The sequence below is a fragment of the Daphnia pulicaria genome, chromosome 7 (assembly GCF_021234035.1).
Source record: "Daphnia pulicaria isolate SC F1-1A chromosome 7, SC_F0-13Bv2, whole genome shotgun sequence".
Classification (NCBI taxonomy): Eukaryota; Metazoa; Arthropoda; class Branchiopoda; order Diplostraca; family Daphniidae; genus Daphnia; species Daphnia pulicaria.
In genome coordinates this window covers 3494362-3512550 of record NC_060919.1, presented here as the reverse complement: position 1 = coordinate 3512550, position 18189 = coordinate 3494362, and the positions used below count along the sequence as shown (strand labels likewise).

At 44.5% G+C, this 18189-nt stretch overlaps 3 protein-coding genes and 1 long non-coding RNA gene across 7 annotated transcripts in view; 2 read left to right on the top strand and 2 right to left on the bottom strand.

Annotated features, from left to right (window-relative positions):
* Nucleotides 1-18189, top strand: part of LOC124349426 (glucose dehydrogenase [FAD, quinone]-like) — a 211430-nt gene that overhangs the window by 179011 nt on the left and 14230 nt on the right. The window contains exons 1-2 of one of the 3 annotated variants that reach the window (XM_046800014.1): nucleotides 17260-17419; nucleotides 17548-17796. The exons of the other annotated variants lie outside the window; for them this stretch is intronic. Coding sequence (XP_046655970.1) covers nucleotides 17308-17419; nucleotides 17548-17796 — 361 coding nt within the window. The 5' untranslated portion in view covers nucleotides 17260-17307. Of the gene's footprint in view, nucleotides 1-17259; nucleotides 17420-17547; nucleotides 17797-18189 lie in introns of those variants that run through there. 3 annotated transcript variants of the gene reach the window in all.
* On the bottom strand, nucleotides 1305-3216 carry LOC124350495. Its single transcript, XR_006921026.1, has 3 exons — nucleotides 3199-3216; nucleotides 1492-1503; nucleotides 1305-1421 (listed from the first exon to the last, which is right to left on the bottom strand). It is a non-coding gene; the product is annotated as an uncharacterized LOC124350495 (long non-coding RNA).
* Nucleotides 3555-10393, bottom strand: LOC124349724 (threonine-rich protein-like). Of its 2 annotated transcripts, XM_046800532.1 has the most exons (7): nucleotides 10249-10393; nucleotides 10018-10134; nucleotides 9745-9951; nucleotides 4694-4900; nucleotides 4384-4596; nucleotides 4103-4306; nucleotides 3555-4038 (listed from the first exon to the last, which is right to left on the bottom strand). In XM_046800532.1, the coding sequence occupies exons 1-7, from the start codon at nucleotides 10309-10311 to the stop codon at nucleotides 3763-3765; spliced, it is 1287 nt and encodes a 428-aa protein (XP_046656488.1). In that variant the 5' UTR covers nucleotides 10312-10393; the 3' UTR covers nucleotides 3555-3762. The 2 variants fall into 2 exon arrangements, with proteins under 2 accessions (XP_046656488.1, XP_046656489.1); XM_046800533.1 differs by lacking the exons at nucleotides 9745-9951; nucleotides 10018-10134; nucleotides 10249-10393 and adding exons at nucleotides 4998-5132; nucleotides 5229-5353.
* Nucleotides 6269-8724, top strand: LOC124349527 (ionotropic receptor 21a-like). Its single transcript, XM_046800208.1, has one exon. It carries the CDS (start codon nucleotides 6414-6416, stop codon nucleotides 8343-8345), a length of 1932 nt encoding a protein of 643 aa, XP_046656164.1. The 5' UTR covers nucleotides 6269-6413; the 3' UTR covers nucleotides 8346-8724.

Genomic DNA, 18189 nt, shown 5'->3' with positions numbered 1-18189 from the left:
AAGCTCTTACCGTCACAAAAGGCGTTGAAACTTGTCGAGTGCTCGGCTCGACGCTCAGTCTTATTTCTTCTAGAAAACGGTGTTGATGATTGGCATCTTCCGGTATGCATCGCGAACACAGGTTACACGTAGGTACGTTGATACCTCCTTCTTTGAGATTGGCCGTTTCACACAAGTTGTCGAAAGGTTTGAGAGAGAAACTGCCTTAACTTCTTGACCAAATACACATGAAGGGGACTGCGTTCTTCTGGACCATTATCCAAGGAGTCAAGTTGTGGGCTGTTAATTTGATTTTCAGCTATTGAAAATGCATAGAAAGTGAGATCTTAAGCAGGTTCTACAGAATTGTGTGGAGTTGATATCAGCAGGATCTCCATGAGCTGTACTTGAAGCTTGGCAGCATTAATCTGACTTTATAGCAAAAAAGAGACACATTCATTCATCAAACAGTCAAGTTGAAAGTGGGGCTGCAAACAGAAACATTTCGTGAAATCAGAGAAAAGTTTATTGAAAGGAGGACTGACTCATTACTTCAGTTTCTGCTTTCATAACTAATTCCTTTAAGCATGAAGGAGGAATGGAGGAGGGCCCACTTCGGCTGAAAAGTGACGCTATGCTGTTATTGCCGTTGGCAAAAGATTGATTCCCTTTTTTGTCACTAGGTGCGGAAGGGTAGCCTTCTATGTTGAAATTTAGATGTCGGTTCTCGGTTGCCATCGTTACGCAAGTTTAGTCTGCTGTCAGCCAAAAACAGAAAGCATTTCAAAGTTCAAACGTGCAAAATGTCTTGTTGCAGAAGTGTAGTTTGTGCACGACATTTTCTTTCCAGTAACTGTCGCGAAGATAACAGAATTATTGCAGATGAATCAGTGAATTTATTTGACAGTAAATGTCGAATGAAGAAAATGTCGTGCACAAACTACACTTCTGCAAGTTGGATTCCAATGTGATCGCCCAACAGCAGCAATCCATTTTGCCCTCAATTCCACGTCTTTAAGGAAGGTAAAAACACAATGTTTTAAAGGATTGGGATATTTTTTGGTCGGCTTATATCCTGTTCTACATCCTAAAACACAACAAGAGATTTTCACGTGTGAAATGCTTTCTGTTTTTGGCTGACAGCAGACTAAACTTGCGTAACGATGGCAACCGACATCTAAATTTCAACATAGAAGGCTACCCTTCCGCACCTAGTGAGAAATTGAGAACTAATTTACTGCCAACGGCAATAACAGCATAGCGTCACTTTTCTTTGCAGGGCCTTATGCGAGTAGCGCCTCCTCCTTTCCTCCTTCATGCTTTAAGATTGGATGACATTTTTGACCAATTCTGTCAAATGGATGAGTAAATGTTGAAAGTTCTGGAAACTGAAATTGATCTTGGATTCTTGATAACTCTGGTCAACAAGCTTTTAAACATGACTAAATGAACAATACTTTACCCATTATTATTTTATTTATCTCGAAATTTGACGGCAGGTTTACGGTTTACCATTTACATGCCCTTCTTTCTTCCCCCTTCTCTTACATGCCCTTCTGCCCTTCTCTTATGGCGCGCCGTTTGTGCCACAAAAAAAAAAAAAAAATAAAAAAAAATAAAAAAAAAAACGCCACCGCCATCTAGCGGTCAAATTTGGAAACTACCCCTAAAATTTTTTTTTCTCACAAGAACACTACTCACAATTCACTGTGCTGGTTATTTCATTTTTCCTTGGCATTTCAAGTACAAAATCCTTACATAAATTAAGTGAAATGGTTAAGCAGATTACCCGGGTAGAATTACAACATCTTGTAGGTTAGTAAATAATGTTGCAAAATCTTTTCTTTCATGAGTTAAAAGCGGATAGTTGAAACCGGTGCGTATTGTGAAACAGCCAACAGATACACGTGAAAAGAAAGAAGAAAATAACAACCCAAAAATCGTTTGACTATATATTTGATTGAGCGAGATGACGACTTGTGTCGATCGATCGGGCAGTCCCGCTCAAACGGGTCGTCTGTCCTCTTCCATCCGAATATCCGATTCATGTAAGTACAATCGAAAGAATGGACCAATAACGCACTTTTCCTTCTTCTGTTTATCTCTTTATCTCTCTGCAATTCCATTATTCCCGTTATAATGGATATCTTAATGTTATACACAAAGACATTTCCATCAGCCAATCCTTTGCGGGCGATAATTTTTCAAAAAATAAAAAGGGCGGGACGTTTGAATTTTAAAAAAGATTTTAGTTCTTTTCTTTTTGTTTCCAACACAGCCTTGTAGTTGTGTAGCCTTTATTCTTTTTTATTCGACCGTCGTGTTCCTCTTCTTCTTTTTCTTCTCGGACGTGTCGGACATGAAGAAAAATAAAAAGTCCTTCGAGCCGAAAGGCATTTCTTCTTCCCAAATGCCGACGTCCATTTCAGTCTCTCGGCACCAGACACTATACCTAAAGGGTCTCTAGATATATGTAGGCCTTGTTTAATATGCATAGCGGGTACATAGAGTATATAGAGTGACTTCTCAATTTTTTGGCCCACACCAAACTGCTGGCCGAAGAGAGAATAAAACAAATGTGTACATATTTCTTGTTGGGGCTAGACATATCGATCTTTGACCCAATTTTCATCTGGAAAACAAAACCAAATCATCGTCATTTCGGAAACGGGTTTAATATAATATGGACGGCGGCGTAAGAATATCACGTAATAAGAACCACGGCTTCAATGAATAATATAGGCTGCTGCTGCCGAGATAACCAGAATTTTCGGTTTGGCCAACTATCAAAAACATTCGAGTCGGGTGATGTAATCAAAAATAACAAAAAGGGCCCTGGCTCCTTAATGGACGTATTAGAAGCATGAAGCATGAATGATTCTCTCTCGATTCTCCCGCCGTGATATTTTTTCATTCTACGGTAGCGGGACTTTAGCCAATTTTTAAAAAAGCCCAACGGGGAAACGAAGCAGAGCGGCAAAAAGGGCGTGAGCCATACTCACACACACACGCCAGTCACGACCTTGACTTAAAGGCGAAACCCGACCGTGATAATACGCGCGCGCCCAAGAGGAAAAAAAACAGTCGGGAATCAAGGCAAAAAAATTTTAGGGGTAGTTCCAAATTTGACCGCTAGATGGCGGTGGCGTTTTTTTTTTTTTTTTTTTTTGTAATTTTTTTTTTTTTTTGTGGCACAAACGGCGCGCCATATTCTCTTACATGTTACCTTCTTTTCTTTGTAAACATGTGACACAAAAGCCTGAAAGAAACGCATCTAGCGGTAACGTTTCTAACTAGACAATAAATGAAATCTTGGCTTTTGGTCTTGGGTAGCATGATATGAATATAAATCATGATATAAATGTAACGTATTAAATGTACTAATACAAATCAATATCTTTCTTCCTTGAAAGGCTGAGTGGAAATAAACATTAATAATATATGTTACTCTAGTAACCGTGAAGACGCTTATGGTTCATTTCAAGGATGGACGCGCTCGAAATGTCTTTTGAGAAGAAATGATAAACGAGTGAATAACATGTAAAAATTCCACAATTTAACAAGAATAGGCGTAATTGTTGCATAGCTCTGTGTATTTAAAAACAGAAGCATTTTAACCATATACCATTTATATTCCATCAGCGTAACAGTAGGGAAACCTCAAGTATAAATAAAGTCAATAAAGGACTACACGATTGCATGATGCAAGTAAATTGCATCAAGTCGATGGCGCATGTTTGTTATTAACTGTTATTCCTTTAAAGGCTGGGGATAATCGGGTACTTAGTAAACGAAAGGATTGGGCACGGGTGCAGCAGTAGTTACGGGAGCAGCTGTAGGTACAGGAGCAGCCGTTGTTACGGGAGCAGCTGTAGGTACAGGAGCAGCCGTTGTTACGGGAGCGGCCGTTGTTACGGGAGCAGCCGTGGTAGTGGCAACCGTGGTGGTAGCAAGAGAACCAGTGGGGAAGTAAGGAGTGACACTGTAGACGGGCTGGCCAGTTGAGCTGATGCCGGTCTGTTCAACGTAGCTGGTGATGCCCGTGTTCAAGTTGGTGACCTTTCAATTTAGAATTGGCAAATTTTAAATCTAGCTCACAGGGGTGGAAATTCTTAATACTCACTTGGTAAATGGGATAGCCGTTGACAGAGGTTCCAACCTGAGTCACGCACGACTTGGTGCCGTCGCTGTTGGTCACCAAAGTACCTGTGCAGGTGTAGCTGGTGTTGACGGGGTAGACGCTGGTGGTGCTGTAGACGGCCGTGCCAGTTGAACTGACACCAACTTGCTGGACGTAAGTGGTCACTCCAGTGTTGAGGTTGGTGACCTGTTTGGTGTTCAAGTTAAAAACTGTTTAGACTGGTGTTTTATACAAATGAGAATCAATCTGTTTCGCTGCATTACCTGGTAGATGGGGTAACCAGTGCTCGAAGTTCCGACTTGGACAACGCAGGATCGAGTGCCATCGCTGTTGGTGACGAGTGTTCCAGAGCAAGTAGTCACGGAGCTGGTGGTTCCGCAAGTATAGGTGGGGGAGGTGCTGTAGACGGCCGTGCCAGTGGAGCTCACGCCAGTCTGTGTCACGTAAGTGGTGGTTCCGGTGTTCAAGTTTGTCACCTACGTATCGGATTAATAAAACAAAACAATTGTTTTATTATAAGATCAAAGTCTGCAATAGCTGCAATTTTCAAAAGTTGTAGTTTGGTTCACTTACAGCGTAAATGGGGTAGCCGAGGCTCGAGGTTCCGACTTGAGTCACGCAGGAAGTTGTGCCGTCGCTGTTTGTCACCAAAGTGCCCGTGCAGGTGTTGACGTAGGTGGTCATGGGATAGGTGCTAGTCACGCTGTAAACGGGCTGGCCATAAGCATTGTAGCCGGTCTGTGTCACGTAACTGGTAACGCCAGTGTTCAAGTTGGTGACCTATTCGTGAAACGCGTTTAGGAATAGAAATAAAATAGAAATTTGATAGCATAACTTGTTGGGACCAAATTTGAATTTATTTTGTATATCGATTTACTTTATAGATGGGATAACCGGTGCTGGAGACTCCAATTTGTGTGACGCAGGATGTTGTTCCATCAGCATTTTTAACCAAAGTTCCGGAGCAAGTGTACTGCCTCTCGCTAACTTCGCTTTCGGCAACGACGTCCCACTGTAAGTATAATTCAAGATGATACATTAAACATTTATTTGCAAGTTTATTCGTAGATCGTAAACACTAAAACATTTATTTGTAATTTTAGTTTACCTCGAATGCAGTGGCGGCAGCAATGCTGCAAGCAATCAATAAGAAAACGCCGTAACGAAACATTTTTAGTTTGCGGGACGAGTCGGTGGATTCGGCTACTGTTCGAACAGATCAGACTAGCAACGAATAAGTGTGTGACGGTTCGAAATTTTTAATTCCCTTTTATACATTGTACTTGACGCACACGGTGGGCATCAATCGATTCCTTGTGGTTGACCGACCACAGAAGAAAAATATCGGCTGAGCAAAAGGTATCCGAGTAAATCTTTAGAAATTTCAATTCAGGTTTTTTAGTATAATATAGCCTACCCCATCCAGTTGAAGGGAACGATATGCTAAGTTGACCCCACTACGTACAAAGAACAGGGAACGAGAATGACGCACGACATGTTTCTGCATCCCTTTCAATTGCTGCGGTCAGATAAATTTGGATAGGTAAAACGCGCGTGTAAACGGCCAAAAACATCAAAACACCCATTGCGTTAGCGTAACAGAGCAGTTAACTGACATCTAGGCCTATACCCTATAGCCGATCTTTTTGCCGCGAAATTAGTTGGCGACCGAAACTATTAAGACAATTTTTGTTCCTATTTAATTAAAAAAATCGATTGACGGAATAATCACGCCCTTGTCGCCCCAAAAGAACTAAACGAAATGACAGTCCCTGCAAGTCCCTGAGAAACTCCCCCCTATAACTGAATTAATCTTATAGTTAACGTAGTTAACTTTTATCCTGTTTTAGTGACGCCATATCAAGGGCGATTATTTTCTAGTTTCCAGCACTTTTTTCCAGTGCTAATTTGCCTGGTGTGCAGACCTAGAAGAGATTGAGATAATGTAAATGAATCTTGTTTCCTATCCATGTAGTTAGTATTCTTGTGATGGAACTCAAAACTTAGCCAAAGTCCAAAGCGCATAACGCCCTTAATTAATTTTTGATTCTAGTGGACGTCCATCACCGAAATAGTGAAAGGTCGCGCATCATTCCGAGTACAATCGACACACCCAGCAGAATTGTTTGCTTAAAAGGATTCCCAAACAGCGCCAATAATTGAAAACGGTGGGTCGATTACTGAAATTGTTTTAGGTGGGGTTCATTTCAAAAGCCTATTAACGTCGATATACTGGTGAGATATCGCATCAGTCATCGGTCAGTCTCCTCAGCGTCCGCTGGCGTATTTTATCATGGAAGGATTTATGCGGATACTTGTCTTATTATCAGCGTTGCAGTTCAAGTTCTGCACATCTGAGAATCGTTTCGACCGTCACAAACATCTCAAAGTTGAATTCGTTCATCAATTGGCTGATAAGGGTCGATTTCAATGGAAAAGCTTGACAGTTCTCTTTACAAAAGATGCCATCGACGACAACAGCGATTGGATTTTCGACGTCAAAGTCCCTAAAGTGATGATGGAACTATCGTCGATCGACGACTCGTTCATTTCAATTACCCAGCAGCAGCCGACCGACGCTTATCTGATTTTCATCAGCGAACAATCAACCGAGAAGTCGACCATCATCAATTCCGTCCTGAAATTATTCGTTTCCAAGCAACTGGACTCGACCAAAACGTGTTTGATTTTCTCCGCCAAAAGCGCGGCTATTTTGAATCGGAAAAACGATTTGGATCTCATCCTCGTCCAAGACACTGTCTCCTGGAACTCCAACACCGGTCTGGTTAACAAACCGATCCTGAAATTTGTTCGTCATCGTTCGCTGTCTTCGATGGAACCGGAACAACTCACCGGATACTACGACGGCGGTATTTTGAAAGCCGATCAGAAACGGATCTTGTTTGATCGGTCGATCAATTACCGAAATCGCCAGGTCAAAGTCACGACATTCCTTTCACCTCCGACTACCATCCGGTGCAAGGACGGAATAATTAACGACCATCAGATGTGCGGCAGGGACCCGAATTTGATCCGGGTCATCGGAGAGGTTCTCCACTTCCGTCCCGTATTCTCATCGCCAGCCCAGCCCGGATCCAAATGGGGCAACAAACTGGAAAATGGCGAATGGACGGGACTCATTGGCGAAGTCTCTCGTGGTGTGACCACCTTGGGAGTGGCCAACGTCTTCATGACCGTGCACTACATCGAACAGGTCGAATTCAGCTATCCCTACGACATTTCCTGTTCGACCTTTCTGACTCCGTCGCCGGAACTCTGGCCGCAATTGTACGCCCTCATCAAGCCCTTTGATCTGTCCATCTGGCTGGCCACCGTTTTCTCCCTGGTCATTGGCGGCCTACTCATTCAGATGGTGGCGTTGGTTTACCACAAGATGTTCGGGTCACGCGACCCGTTACGCTTTTTCGGCGAGGCTATGATCTACAACGCCCAGAGCATCACGGGAACCCGTTCCGGCTCCGACGAGCGATCCTCCTGGCCTGTTCGAATTTACACCTCCAACTGGTGGCTGTTTTGCTTCCTCCTGGGCACCGTCTACCGAACGGGATTGATTTCCTGGCTGGCCAGGAGTCCCATCCTGATGGCACCGGTCGACACCATCGCCCAGTTGGTGCGCAGCGATCTGACGCCGTACGGCTACAACACGTTCGTCCGTGATTTGGCGCAATATTCAATCGATCCCGACACCATCCAGCTGGGCGACCGGCTGAAATTAGTCCCGCCCAATATGACCGCCCAGGTTCTGATGGGCCAGGAAAATGTCAACGCCATTTTCGAGAACAAACATTATTTGAAGTACTTGTCGGTGATGGTTGTGCCCAGCACGATGGGCAACATCTCCATCAACAGCGTCGATCCGCGTCAAAGACTTCACGTCATGCGGGAGTGTCTGCGTTCGTTCCCGGTGGCGATTGCCATGACGCCGGGGACTCCGTTCAAATCGGCCATGACTCAAATCATTCATCAGTTGAACGCAGCTGGAATTATCGATCATTGGCTGGACAGCGTCGTTCACACTGAAGTCGCCTTCACGACCAAACGCTACAAGGAGAAGGAGCCGTTTTCTCTGCACAGCCTGGAAGGAGTGTTTTACCTTTTGCTTATTTGCTATTCGATCGATGTCGTTGCCTTTGTTGTCGAGCTCGTCTATCATCGCGTCTCGTGTCGCCGTTTTCTTGCTGGCAATGATGCGACAGTCGACTAAGTTAATACTATCTGAATTATGACGTAGTCAAACTTAATAGAGGTGATTCTCTGTGCTTAGTCCAATAATGTAAGCTTAATTGTCTATTATAATTCGCTAGATAACTATAGGCCTGTCGTTGGAATATTAAAATAGTAAGCAATTTGTTTTTGTGTGTTATCACTGCTTGAGTGAAGAATAGAAATTAAGTTGCAATTCACCTCATTATTAAATGTAAAACACTGATTAATGTTCTAGAATTCGCTAAATCAGTTAATATAAGACTAGAATCCTGATTGTACTTTCTTATTCACACAACAAACCTGTAAGCTGAGAAGCAGATTGCGAATGAAATACAAAATTTCATCTAATCTTATCAAATAAAATTACCATTTAGAGCAGTAATTGAATCAACCAATGACCCAAAGCAATTAATATATTTGTATGCAATAAGATGCACGAAAGTATCAGAAGAATGCCATTTCGCAAAATTCCTCCATTCTAACCGAATTAACTGTTAGTTTGCAGGTTGGCGAGATAATCGGTTAGACCTATTAGTAGACAAATGGATTGGGTACGGGAGCAGCCGTAGTCACAGGAACAGCTGCTGTAGTCAGAGGAGCAGCCGTGGTAGTGGCAGGAGCCAGTGTGGTAGCAAGAGAATTAGTGGGGAAATAAGGAGTCGTGCTGTAGGTTGGCTGACCGGCACTGTCGACACCGGTTTGTGTCACGTAATTAGTGACTCCAGTGTTCAAGTTGGTAACCTATTTATATTTATAGACAGTAAGGTATTAGAAAACCTGATGGATCACGTTAACTAAAAATTCGGTTCAAAAGTCAATATTTGTTTATTACTTGGTTAATGGGGTAGCCAGTGGTGGATGTTCCAACTTGAGTCACGCAGGATCGAGTGCCGTCACTATTGGTCACCGTGGTACCAGTGCAGGCGTAGTTGGTGTTGACGGGGTACGTAGCGGGTTTGCAGTAGGTCGGTTGATTGGTGGGGCTCACTCCCGTCTGTTGCACGTAATTGGTGGCTCCGGTGTTCAAGTTGGTCACCTGTATTGATTAAATTATTCATTTTACGACTTATTTAGAAATGTGAATTGCAGGTAACATCTCAATGATTTACTTGGTTTATGGGGTAGCCGGTGTTGGAGGTTCCAACTCGAGTCACGCAGGATCGAGTGCCATCGCTGTTGGTCACAGTGGTACCAGCGCAGGTCGTGGCAGCAGTGGTGGTGCTGGCGGGATAGGTAGGAGTCACGCTGTAAGCCGGTTGGCCGGATGCGTTCACGCCGGTTTGTGTGACGTAGCTGGTGACACCAGTGTTCAAGTTGGTCACCTATTTCGTGTCGATCAAAAAGTTGAATTTGTGAGTAAAAACTATAATGTGTGTAATTCTTTTAAAATTATGTACGGTGTTAATGGGGTAGCCGAGGCTGGATGTGCCGACTTGGGTAACGCAGGATCGAGTGCCGTCGCTATTAGTCACCAGTGTGCCGGTGCAGGTGTTGACGTAGTTGGTCATCGGGTAAGTGTTGGAGGTGTTGAAGATGGGCTGGCCAGTAGGGCTGACTCCGGTCTGTGTGACGTAATTGGTGACTCCAGTGTTTTGGTTGGTAACCTATATTTTCCATATTAAAAATAAATAGCATTAGATATAAAATATTGTTTGCTAACAATTTATTACTTTGTAGATGGGGTAGCCAGTGCTAGAGACACCGATTTGCGTGACACATGATCGTGTTCCATCAGCGTTGGTGACCAAAGTTCCAGCACATGCCAGTTGTCTGTCTTCGACATTCCACTATATTTAAAAAAGGGTTCCACAAAGTTGTTGTGTCATATTTTAAAATTATTTTCTTATGTATTAGCTTATTTAATTGAATTACACATAGAACTATTTGAAATTGGATTTTACCTCTTCCGCAGCAACTGCAGCGACGCTGCAAGCGATCAGCAATAAAAGGCCGTAGCGGAACATTTTGTAGATGTCTATCTCGATTGGATTACTACACAAGGATTGTGATAGTTTAGAGGATTTCAGCCGTCTTTTATACCCATCATTTATGAACACGTCATTCTAGTTTAAAATTGATTATCTGTGGCCAGTCAGCACAACAGATTCCATGAGCAAAAAAGGGAAAACCAAATTTTCTTTGAAATGAATTCGGCTGACGTCTGTGTAAAGTCCAAATCTAACCGCACATCTGGATGCGGTAATATTACTCACAGATTTCAAGCGTTGGTAAACAAATCTTATTGTACCGGTGTTTTGCTGAGTTATCGCTATGCAAATAAAGACCAGCAACGAGTTTCATGTCCCTTTGTCCATTGGCCTTACCTGTTTTCGTGTGGTTGGCGCGGTATTTATTCCACAAATAAGCGCAAAACAAATATGTCAGTGTCGCACATTATTTGAAAGCGATAGGTATAAACATGAATTCATATCTTAGTTTCTATAGCGGTGAAAATTATCTTTTAAAAATGCAAAATCATTCCAGGATAGCGACTTATTAGGTATTATTATTATAAATTTTAACATTGGTGACTCCGCATGGTTCCGTAGAGGAGCAACAAAAATGTAACTAAGCATTAATTAACAATTACCAGAGGGATCGCGTAGCGATCCCGAAGGGTAATTAGAATTGTGCGAGAATAAATGAAGCGACGACCCTAAGGGTGTAGACACATATATTTTAGCTCTTTAAAGAAAAAAACAAAAAACCCGTACTCTTCCTGGGCCTGACAACGCCCCCATATCCTCAGACTTATTTTCTAGGCTTGCCAAAAAGATTCAATCAAACAACAAACAAACGTGACAAATAACACAACAATTTCAAACAAAAAATTCGCTGAGAACCAGAGAAAAAAACCCTGACGTTTCTTCAACAGGGGGAAAAAACAACTCTGTTTGCGAATTACAAGGAATAACCAAAACGTGACAAATAACACAACAATTCAAAAACCAAAAACAAAATTCGCTGAGAACCAGAGAAAAAAACCCTGACGTTTCTTCAACAGGGGAAAAACAACTCTGTTTGCGAATCACAAGAAATAAACATGATCATCAACGGGAGGGAAGAAACCATCGAAAGGAAACAGCGATTTAATAGTAGTTGTTCTTGAACTACTTTCGGTTAGCCATGTAGCTCGACTGCTTGCCGGCCGCTGGGATGACTTCAGTTCCGACCATTTCCGCCGTTGAAACCCCGGGTCTTTCTGGATTGGTTTACTCTATCCAATTGCAACCAACACAATTAAATTATGAATAAATGAAGTTGCTGGGTGGGCTTGGGTGGGAGAGCTACCCTTAGGGTCGTCGCTTCATTTATTCTCGCACAATTCTAATTACCCTTCGGGATCGCTACGCGATCCCTCTGGTAATTGTTAATTGTGCTGCGAAATGACATTTCGCTAGACCCTAAGGGTGATTTTACAGATTGCGGATTTAATTGTGAGTTTGTCCGAAGACTGCCGACTCGATCGTCGGTTCTGCAGAGCGGTTATAAAACCTTCTAAATGTCGACTCGTGGGCCCAGCTTCCGGCCCGTAAAATTGCTTCGATTGACAATCCGTTGACTGCCGCTTTGGACGCAGCGGCGCCTCTAGTTGAGTGAGCCCCAAAAACGTCCGTATCAACCCCGGCGCTGTTTAGCACAGAACGAATCCAACGGCTCACCGTGTTAGATGACACTGGCTTGTGGGGGGGAATAACGGCTACCAATAGTCTGTTACAATTTGTCTCTGTGCGGAATTCATTCGTTCGCTCTATATATTCTTTTAGCGTTTTTACTGGGCATACTATAGGGTCCGGACAACCTGATAATGAAAACGTCTGTAGCGGCCCACTTCTCTGAGCTTTCCTCGGGGAGCCTAAGGAGAATTTTACGCCGCTTTGACTGAATATCACCGATTTGAACTCGATCGCTGCAATCTCCGAAACCCTCATGAGTGTAGCAAGGGCGATTAACGTTGCCGCTTTGCCTGACAGAACTGAAAGGGATAACGAGTCGTTCTCTCCCAACGATGAAATGAAGTCGATTACCTGACTGGGGTCCCATGTAACGCTGTATTTGGGGCGAGGGGGATTCTGATTAAAACAACCTTTCAATAGTTTCACTACAACCGGATGTTCACCTATGCGCAAGCCATCGACTGGATCCAGGGTGCTAGATAGCATTGATCGATGAATATTAATGGAACTATATGACATGCCCGACGAATGCAAATGAGATAAGAATTCTAACGCCTCCCCTAAATCGTTTGACAAGGGATTCGAACGCCTCCCCAAACACCAATCCATCCATTTTCTCCAGGCGGACTCGTATGTGGAGTGAGTGCTGGGCCTGTTTCCGGCCATGAGTAGGTCGACAACTGTTGCCGAAAACCCTCGCTTAAGGTACTGTCTCCTGACAGCTTCCAGACGGCCAAGTGTAGCGCCCCGTTCCGGATGAGCGGATGGGTCTCGTCTAGTGCTGATTTCAGCAGATGTTGCGACGTTGGAAGGAGACGGGGGACGTCGCACGACAGCTCCAGTAGTAACGGGAACCACGGTTGGCCTATCCATACGGGACATACAAAAACCACCAGAGCTTTTTCACGACGGATCTTCTCAAGGCACTTGAATATTAAGGCGAAAGGAAGAAAACAATAGGCTAACAACCCACCCCAATTTACGGAAAATGCATTTGTCGTCATCGCCCCGGGCTGCGGATGCCATGATATAAACGACGGAAGCTGTGCATTCCAAGGCGTTGCGAAGGCGTCAACTTCTGACGGCCAAAGTTCCTGAATACGGTTAAAAATCCGCTTGTCTAGCCTCCAATCGCCGGAGTCGGGCCCCGCTCGTGATTCCTCATCCGCAATTACGTTCAATTTCCCGGCTACGTGGACCGCTTCCAGCGATATTCCGCGCTCCTCGCACCACGATGTTAATTCCGCTGATATGACTGTCAGCGCTCGGGACCTAGTTCCCCCACAATGATTTATGTATGCTACCGCTGTAACATTGTCGAGATGAATACGGATGGCTATGTTTTTCGAGCGGACTGCGAACGCCTGTACCGCGAATAATGCGCCCAAAAGCTCAAGCTCGTTGATATGTCTTGTTGAATCCGTAAGCGTCCACGACCCCCTTGTCCTAACCTCATTACAGCACGCTCCCCAACCCGATAAGGAAGCGTCCGTATAAATTTCGAGATCCGGTGCTTGGGGAAAGAAAACCTTATCTTTCGCTTTATCTAGGTTAGCCACCCACCATTTTAGATCCTCCTGCGCTTCGAGTGAGAGCAAACACTTGATCTTTAGGTTGGAATTTGCCGCTTGCGACTTCCTAATGTAGAAACTTTGCAAACGACGGTAATGTGCTTGCGCGTACGGGATTGCTGGAATTGCCCATGTAAAGTTTCCCATGATGGATGCTATCTCTCTCAGCGAAACGACCTTCGCTAAAAGAGCTGCCTCACACATAGCCTTAACCGCTTCGATTTTGGCTATTGGCAATGCAAATGACAATCGATTAGAATCGATAACCAGCCCCAAATAATCTAGACTCTGCGATGGCTCCAGTACCGATTTCTCCCAATTAATAATAAAACCCAGACGCTGAAGTAACTCGATCACTACTTCCAAGTCCGCTATCACGCGCTCCCTTGACGTATTTAAAATTAAAATGTCGTCCAGATATATTATCAGTCTCAACCCTTTTTTCCTTAGAAAACCCATAACTACTTTGAGAATTTTTGTAAAAATTCGTGGTGCGGGTGCGAGACCGAAGGCCAGACAGGAAAATTGGAAAATACGCCCCTTCCATTGAAAACGCAAAAATTTCTGATGGGAGGGGTGCACAGGGACCGTCAGGTAAGCATCTTTCAAATCTAGCTTCGCCATCCAATCCCCTTTTCTCAAAAGAAACCTGGCAGATTCTAAATTTTCCATTTTAAAGTGTTCATATCGTATGAACCGATTTAATGGCTTAAGGTTGATGATGGGCCTAAATCCGCCGGATTTTTTCGGAATAACGAATAAGGAGCAGACGAAACCTTCTGAGCCATCTACAACCTCAGTGATCGCCCGTTTCCTAATCAAGTCCTCCACCTCCTTGTCACAAATTTTAACCATTTCTTTTGACATTGCAACAGGGGGGGGGAATTACAAGCTGCGTTGGAAGCGCCTCAAAATCTAATTTTATGCCCTGCGCAATCCCGTCCAAAACCCAACTATCGTCCGTCACCTCACTCCATTGGCCCGCAAAGGCCAACAATCTGGCCCCCACCTCTTCTTCTGACGGCTGGGTCGGAGAAATAACAGGTTTTGAAAAACGAACGTACCTCTGAACACCTCGCGTCCATGAGTGGGCACCTGCTGGTCGCCCTCGCTCACCTCCGCCTCTGTGCGGCTGCTCCGTCGCCTTTCTCGGCCGCAGAACGAATGGATGGCGCGGTAGCGACTGAGATGGGTCCGCCAGCGCCTTTCCTCTCGATCCAAGACTCGTCTTGGGTTTTGCCGTTCTCGCCAACGTCGCGTCCTGAGATGCTTCTTTAAGCATCGACTCCAGGAACTTTCCGGTGAAAAGGAGCTCGCGAGCCTCCTTTCCCGGCGCAAAAGCCTCGGGTTCGGCCGTGAGAAAGTCGAAGGACGGCTCCACTAAGGCAATCACCGCTCTCCGTCTCTGCTTCGTGATATGATGGTAAGCACGCGCCCACTGTCGCAACGCATCTTGCACCAATTCTTGCGCCTTCTTCTCCGTTTTTCCCTCGCCGAGAGATAAAATGCGCGTGTAGAGATCGATAAGTGGCGGGCCCACGTCCATGATCTTAAGTTGAGTCGTAATTAAAGACTCCTCCGACGCGTTTACGGCCTTCAGCTTCCCTTTATCTTTCGCTCGCCTATGCATGTAGCCGTCTAGTTTCGGGGGTTTCACCGAAAATTCCTTGTCTAGAAATTCTAGCGGCGTCTTCTTCGAAATGGCTTTAGAATCTTCCGTCGAAACCCCTTTCGTCAACCAACCCGAAAGCGCATCACTCACCTCCTGAGGAACTATTAACGGTGCTGGTTCTGCTTTATCACTTGGCTCTGGAGTCCTCTCCTTCGACGGACCCGGCTTGGGTGACGCGGACACGGACATGGCTGCCGCCGCACGCTTTGACTTGCCGGCCGGTGGCGGTTCCTGTGGCTCTTCGGGCTTACTGCTGCTCGGCCGCCACGGGCGATTATAGAATTTTTGAAGCCTATCCTGATCGTCTAAATCGTCCAGAATTAACTCGTCTAAAACCTCCTCACTTTCCGGTTGCTCTTCGTCACCGTAACTATCTTCGTCCGGATCCGGAATGTTGGGTCTCTCCGATTTTTCCCGACGGGGAATGTCATCGCCGTATCGACTTCTGCCTCCCTGATCGGCTAACGGATCTACCCGGTGCTGGTCGTAGCTTGGTCTACCTCCGTATCTCGGATTTCTACTAGAATGGAAGTTCCGTTGATCCAAAACGTAATCTGGCCCTACTCTACCATAACCCTCGAAGCGAACGTGGGGCGGTACAGCTGGGTATAGCGCCTGATCCTGATAGAAATCACTCGGCGCAGAACGCAAGGGCGACCTTTCTCTCTCTTGAAAACGCGATTCGTAATAGTCACGTTCCCGTAAACGAGATCGTTCCACAAGGTCCCTTTCCTGCTGCTCTCTCTCAAAGTTAGAGACCCTTGGGTCAACCCAATAGTCTCCATACCTGCCACTAAAACCAGACATCTTTACACCGTAAGAGCTAAAATAAGTCTGAGGATATGGGGGCGTTGTCAGGCCCAGGAAGAGTACGGGTTTTTTGTTTTTTTCTTTAAAGAGCTAAAATATATGTGTCTACACCCTTAGGGTCTAGCGAAATGTCATTTCGCAGCACAATCAATTTGAATTTACAAAAGAAATGTCGGTACCATGGTCTCCTCACGCCATCCTCGCCCACTAGGAGCTCGACAGAATCATGGAATATGGCACCGTCCTCATCACAATCAAGGTGAAGATTCATCTACTGCAATCTGGCTAGGAATAGGTCACATGATTAGTAACTCCCGTGCCACTATAGGCCCCAACAGCCCGAGGAGGTTTGTTGGGACAACCGCAGATATCTGTCTCAAGGCTTGAACTATAGCCATCTAGTTAGCTATCTGCCGCTATGACAACTCAGCTATGCGACTTTATAATTTTGTTATTGTTTTGTCTTTAATTTCTAGTCGATAATTTTAATTATGCTTTTTTTCGCCAGCGTCCCTATTCTACAGCAGATTCCGCTTTCAACCTCCCCTTTACCTGGCCCCAGTATGTTCTACCTTTCATAAGTCGGCCGCAGAGCTCGTGAAATCGATGAAAACGTGATTATAGTTTCTGTCTTTGTTAATATCAATCGAAGACAAGCAACCATTTCCTCCAATTATCGGAGCAGACAGCGGCAGTCAATAATTTTGAAACATCTAGGAATCTAATTATCGGAGATCGAAACAAAACGGGTGTTTCTCTTCCATCATAATCTTGATTACTTCGCTAGATGCTCATAAATTTCTCTACTATGTTCTATTTGGGCTAATTGATCCGTCACATGCCAACAATCGACGCGTCCGGCGTCGTCAAAATCTTGTTAACGCGATATTAACTGTCTCTATTGTGAAAGGTAACACGGCAACTTGAAGGGCGTCGGACATTTCATGAATCGCAGTTATCACTAGTATAGATCCCTACCTGCTGGTGAACGAAACTGCTGAAACGAGACTGATGGTGAACAATATTATTAGCCAGCAGTCGAGAACAATTTGTTGGGTTTTCCGTGACGGCATCAGTTTGCGACGCATAGTTCGATGTCGAGCACAATAGAGAGTCAAACACTGACAACCTGCATAACTGGTCTTGGCGGTCTTGGAATGATTTTAGTTGCTAGAAAGCTTCGGTGGTGAGTAGAAGCTCACTCAAATTGTCTTATTGTTTAAAAAAAAAATGCAGCCGACGACATTCAGAATTATGCCTAATTTACTGATTATAATGGGCCCAGTTATTGTGCTTTACACGCTCATCAAATTGTCCATGCGCCCACCTCGTTTCCCACCAGGTAAAATCGATTGTGCCGTGTACAAAATCTCAATGTATTTGTCTAGAATTATATTAAGTTATATAATCATGCACGCAATGTCGTTTCACCCTCGGCGTCTTAAACCAGTTTTCATTTGTTTAAATCAGGCCCCAGAGGATTGCCGTTGCTGGGATATCTTTCGCCTGTCCTCTCCAAAAAGGAATCATTTTTCAAAGCCATGCAAAAATTAGCTAAGAAGTACGGACCGGTGACTGGCTTTTATTTGGGACCCAATCAGCCGTTGATTTCGGTTGTCGGGACAGAGGCTGTCAGAGAAGCTCTGCAAAACAAGGATCTCGACGGCAGACCTTGCGGTGCCTTACAACTTCATTATTTGACATTTGGGGAGAGACTAGGTATATAACTAATAATTGCATCAAATATAATAGTTGATTCTATATCTTTCGGCTCCTTTCAATTCTTCAAGGCATCACTTTTGCGGAAGGCGATGTCTGGCAAGAGCAACGGAGATTCACGCTGCGTCATCTGCGTGACTTTGGTTTCGGGAAAACCTCGATCGAGAATCAGATGATGAACGAGATCACCGATTTAATGTCGATTGTCGCTCAAACGGCTCAATCGCATCCTGATCACGTTGTCGATTTCGAATCCATCTTTGCAGTGTCGGTGATTAACATCCTATGGGCAATTATCGGAGGGAAAAGTTATCCTCAAAACGACCAAACGATAGGCAATCTATCGTACAGCATCAGCCAATTTCTCGAAAGCGGAGGGGATCTCGTGAAGGG

Bases quoted from the DNA above. Each gene is read 5' to 3' on its own strand.
- LOC124349527 (XM_046800208.1), top strand. From the start codon at position 6,414: ATGGAAGGATTTATGCGGATACTTGTCTTATTATCAGCGTTGCAGTTC.
- LOC124349724 (XM_046800532.1), bottom strand. From the start codon at position 10,311: ATGTTCCGCTACGGCCTTTTATTGCTGATCGCTTGCAGCGTCGCTGCA. The intron at 10,135-10,248 runs GTAAAATCCAAT...TTTTAAATATAG, and splicing joins CTGCAGTTGCTGCGGAAGAG to TGGAATGTCGAAGACAGACA. The intron at 4,307-4,383 runs GTAATGCAGCGA...AACACCAAACAG, and splicing joins CTGGTTACCCCATCTACCAG to GTCACCAACCTCAACACTGG.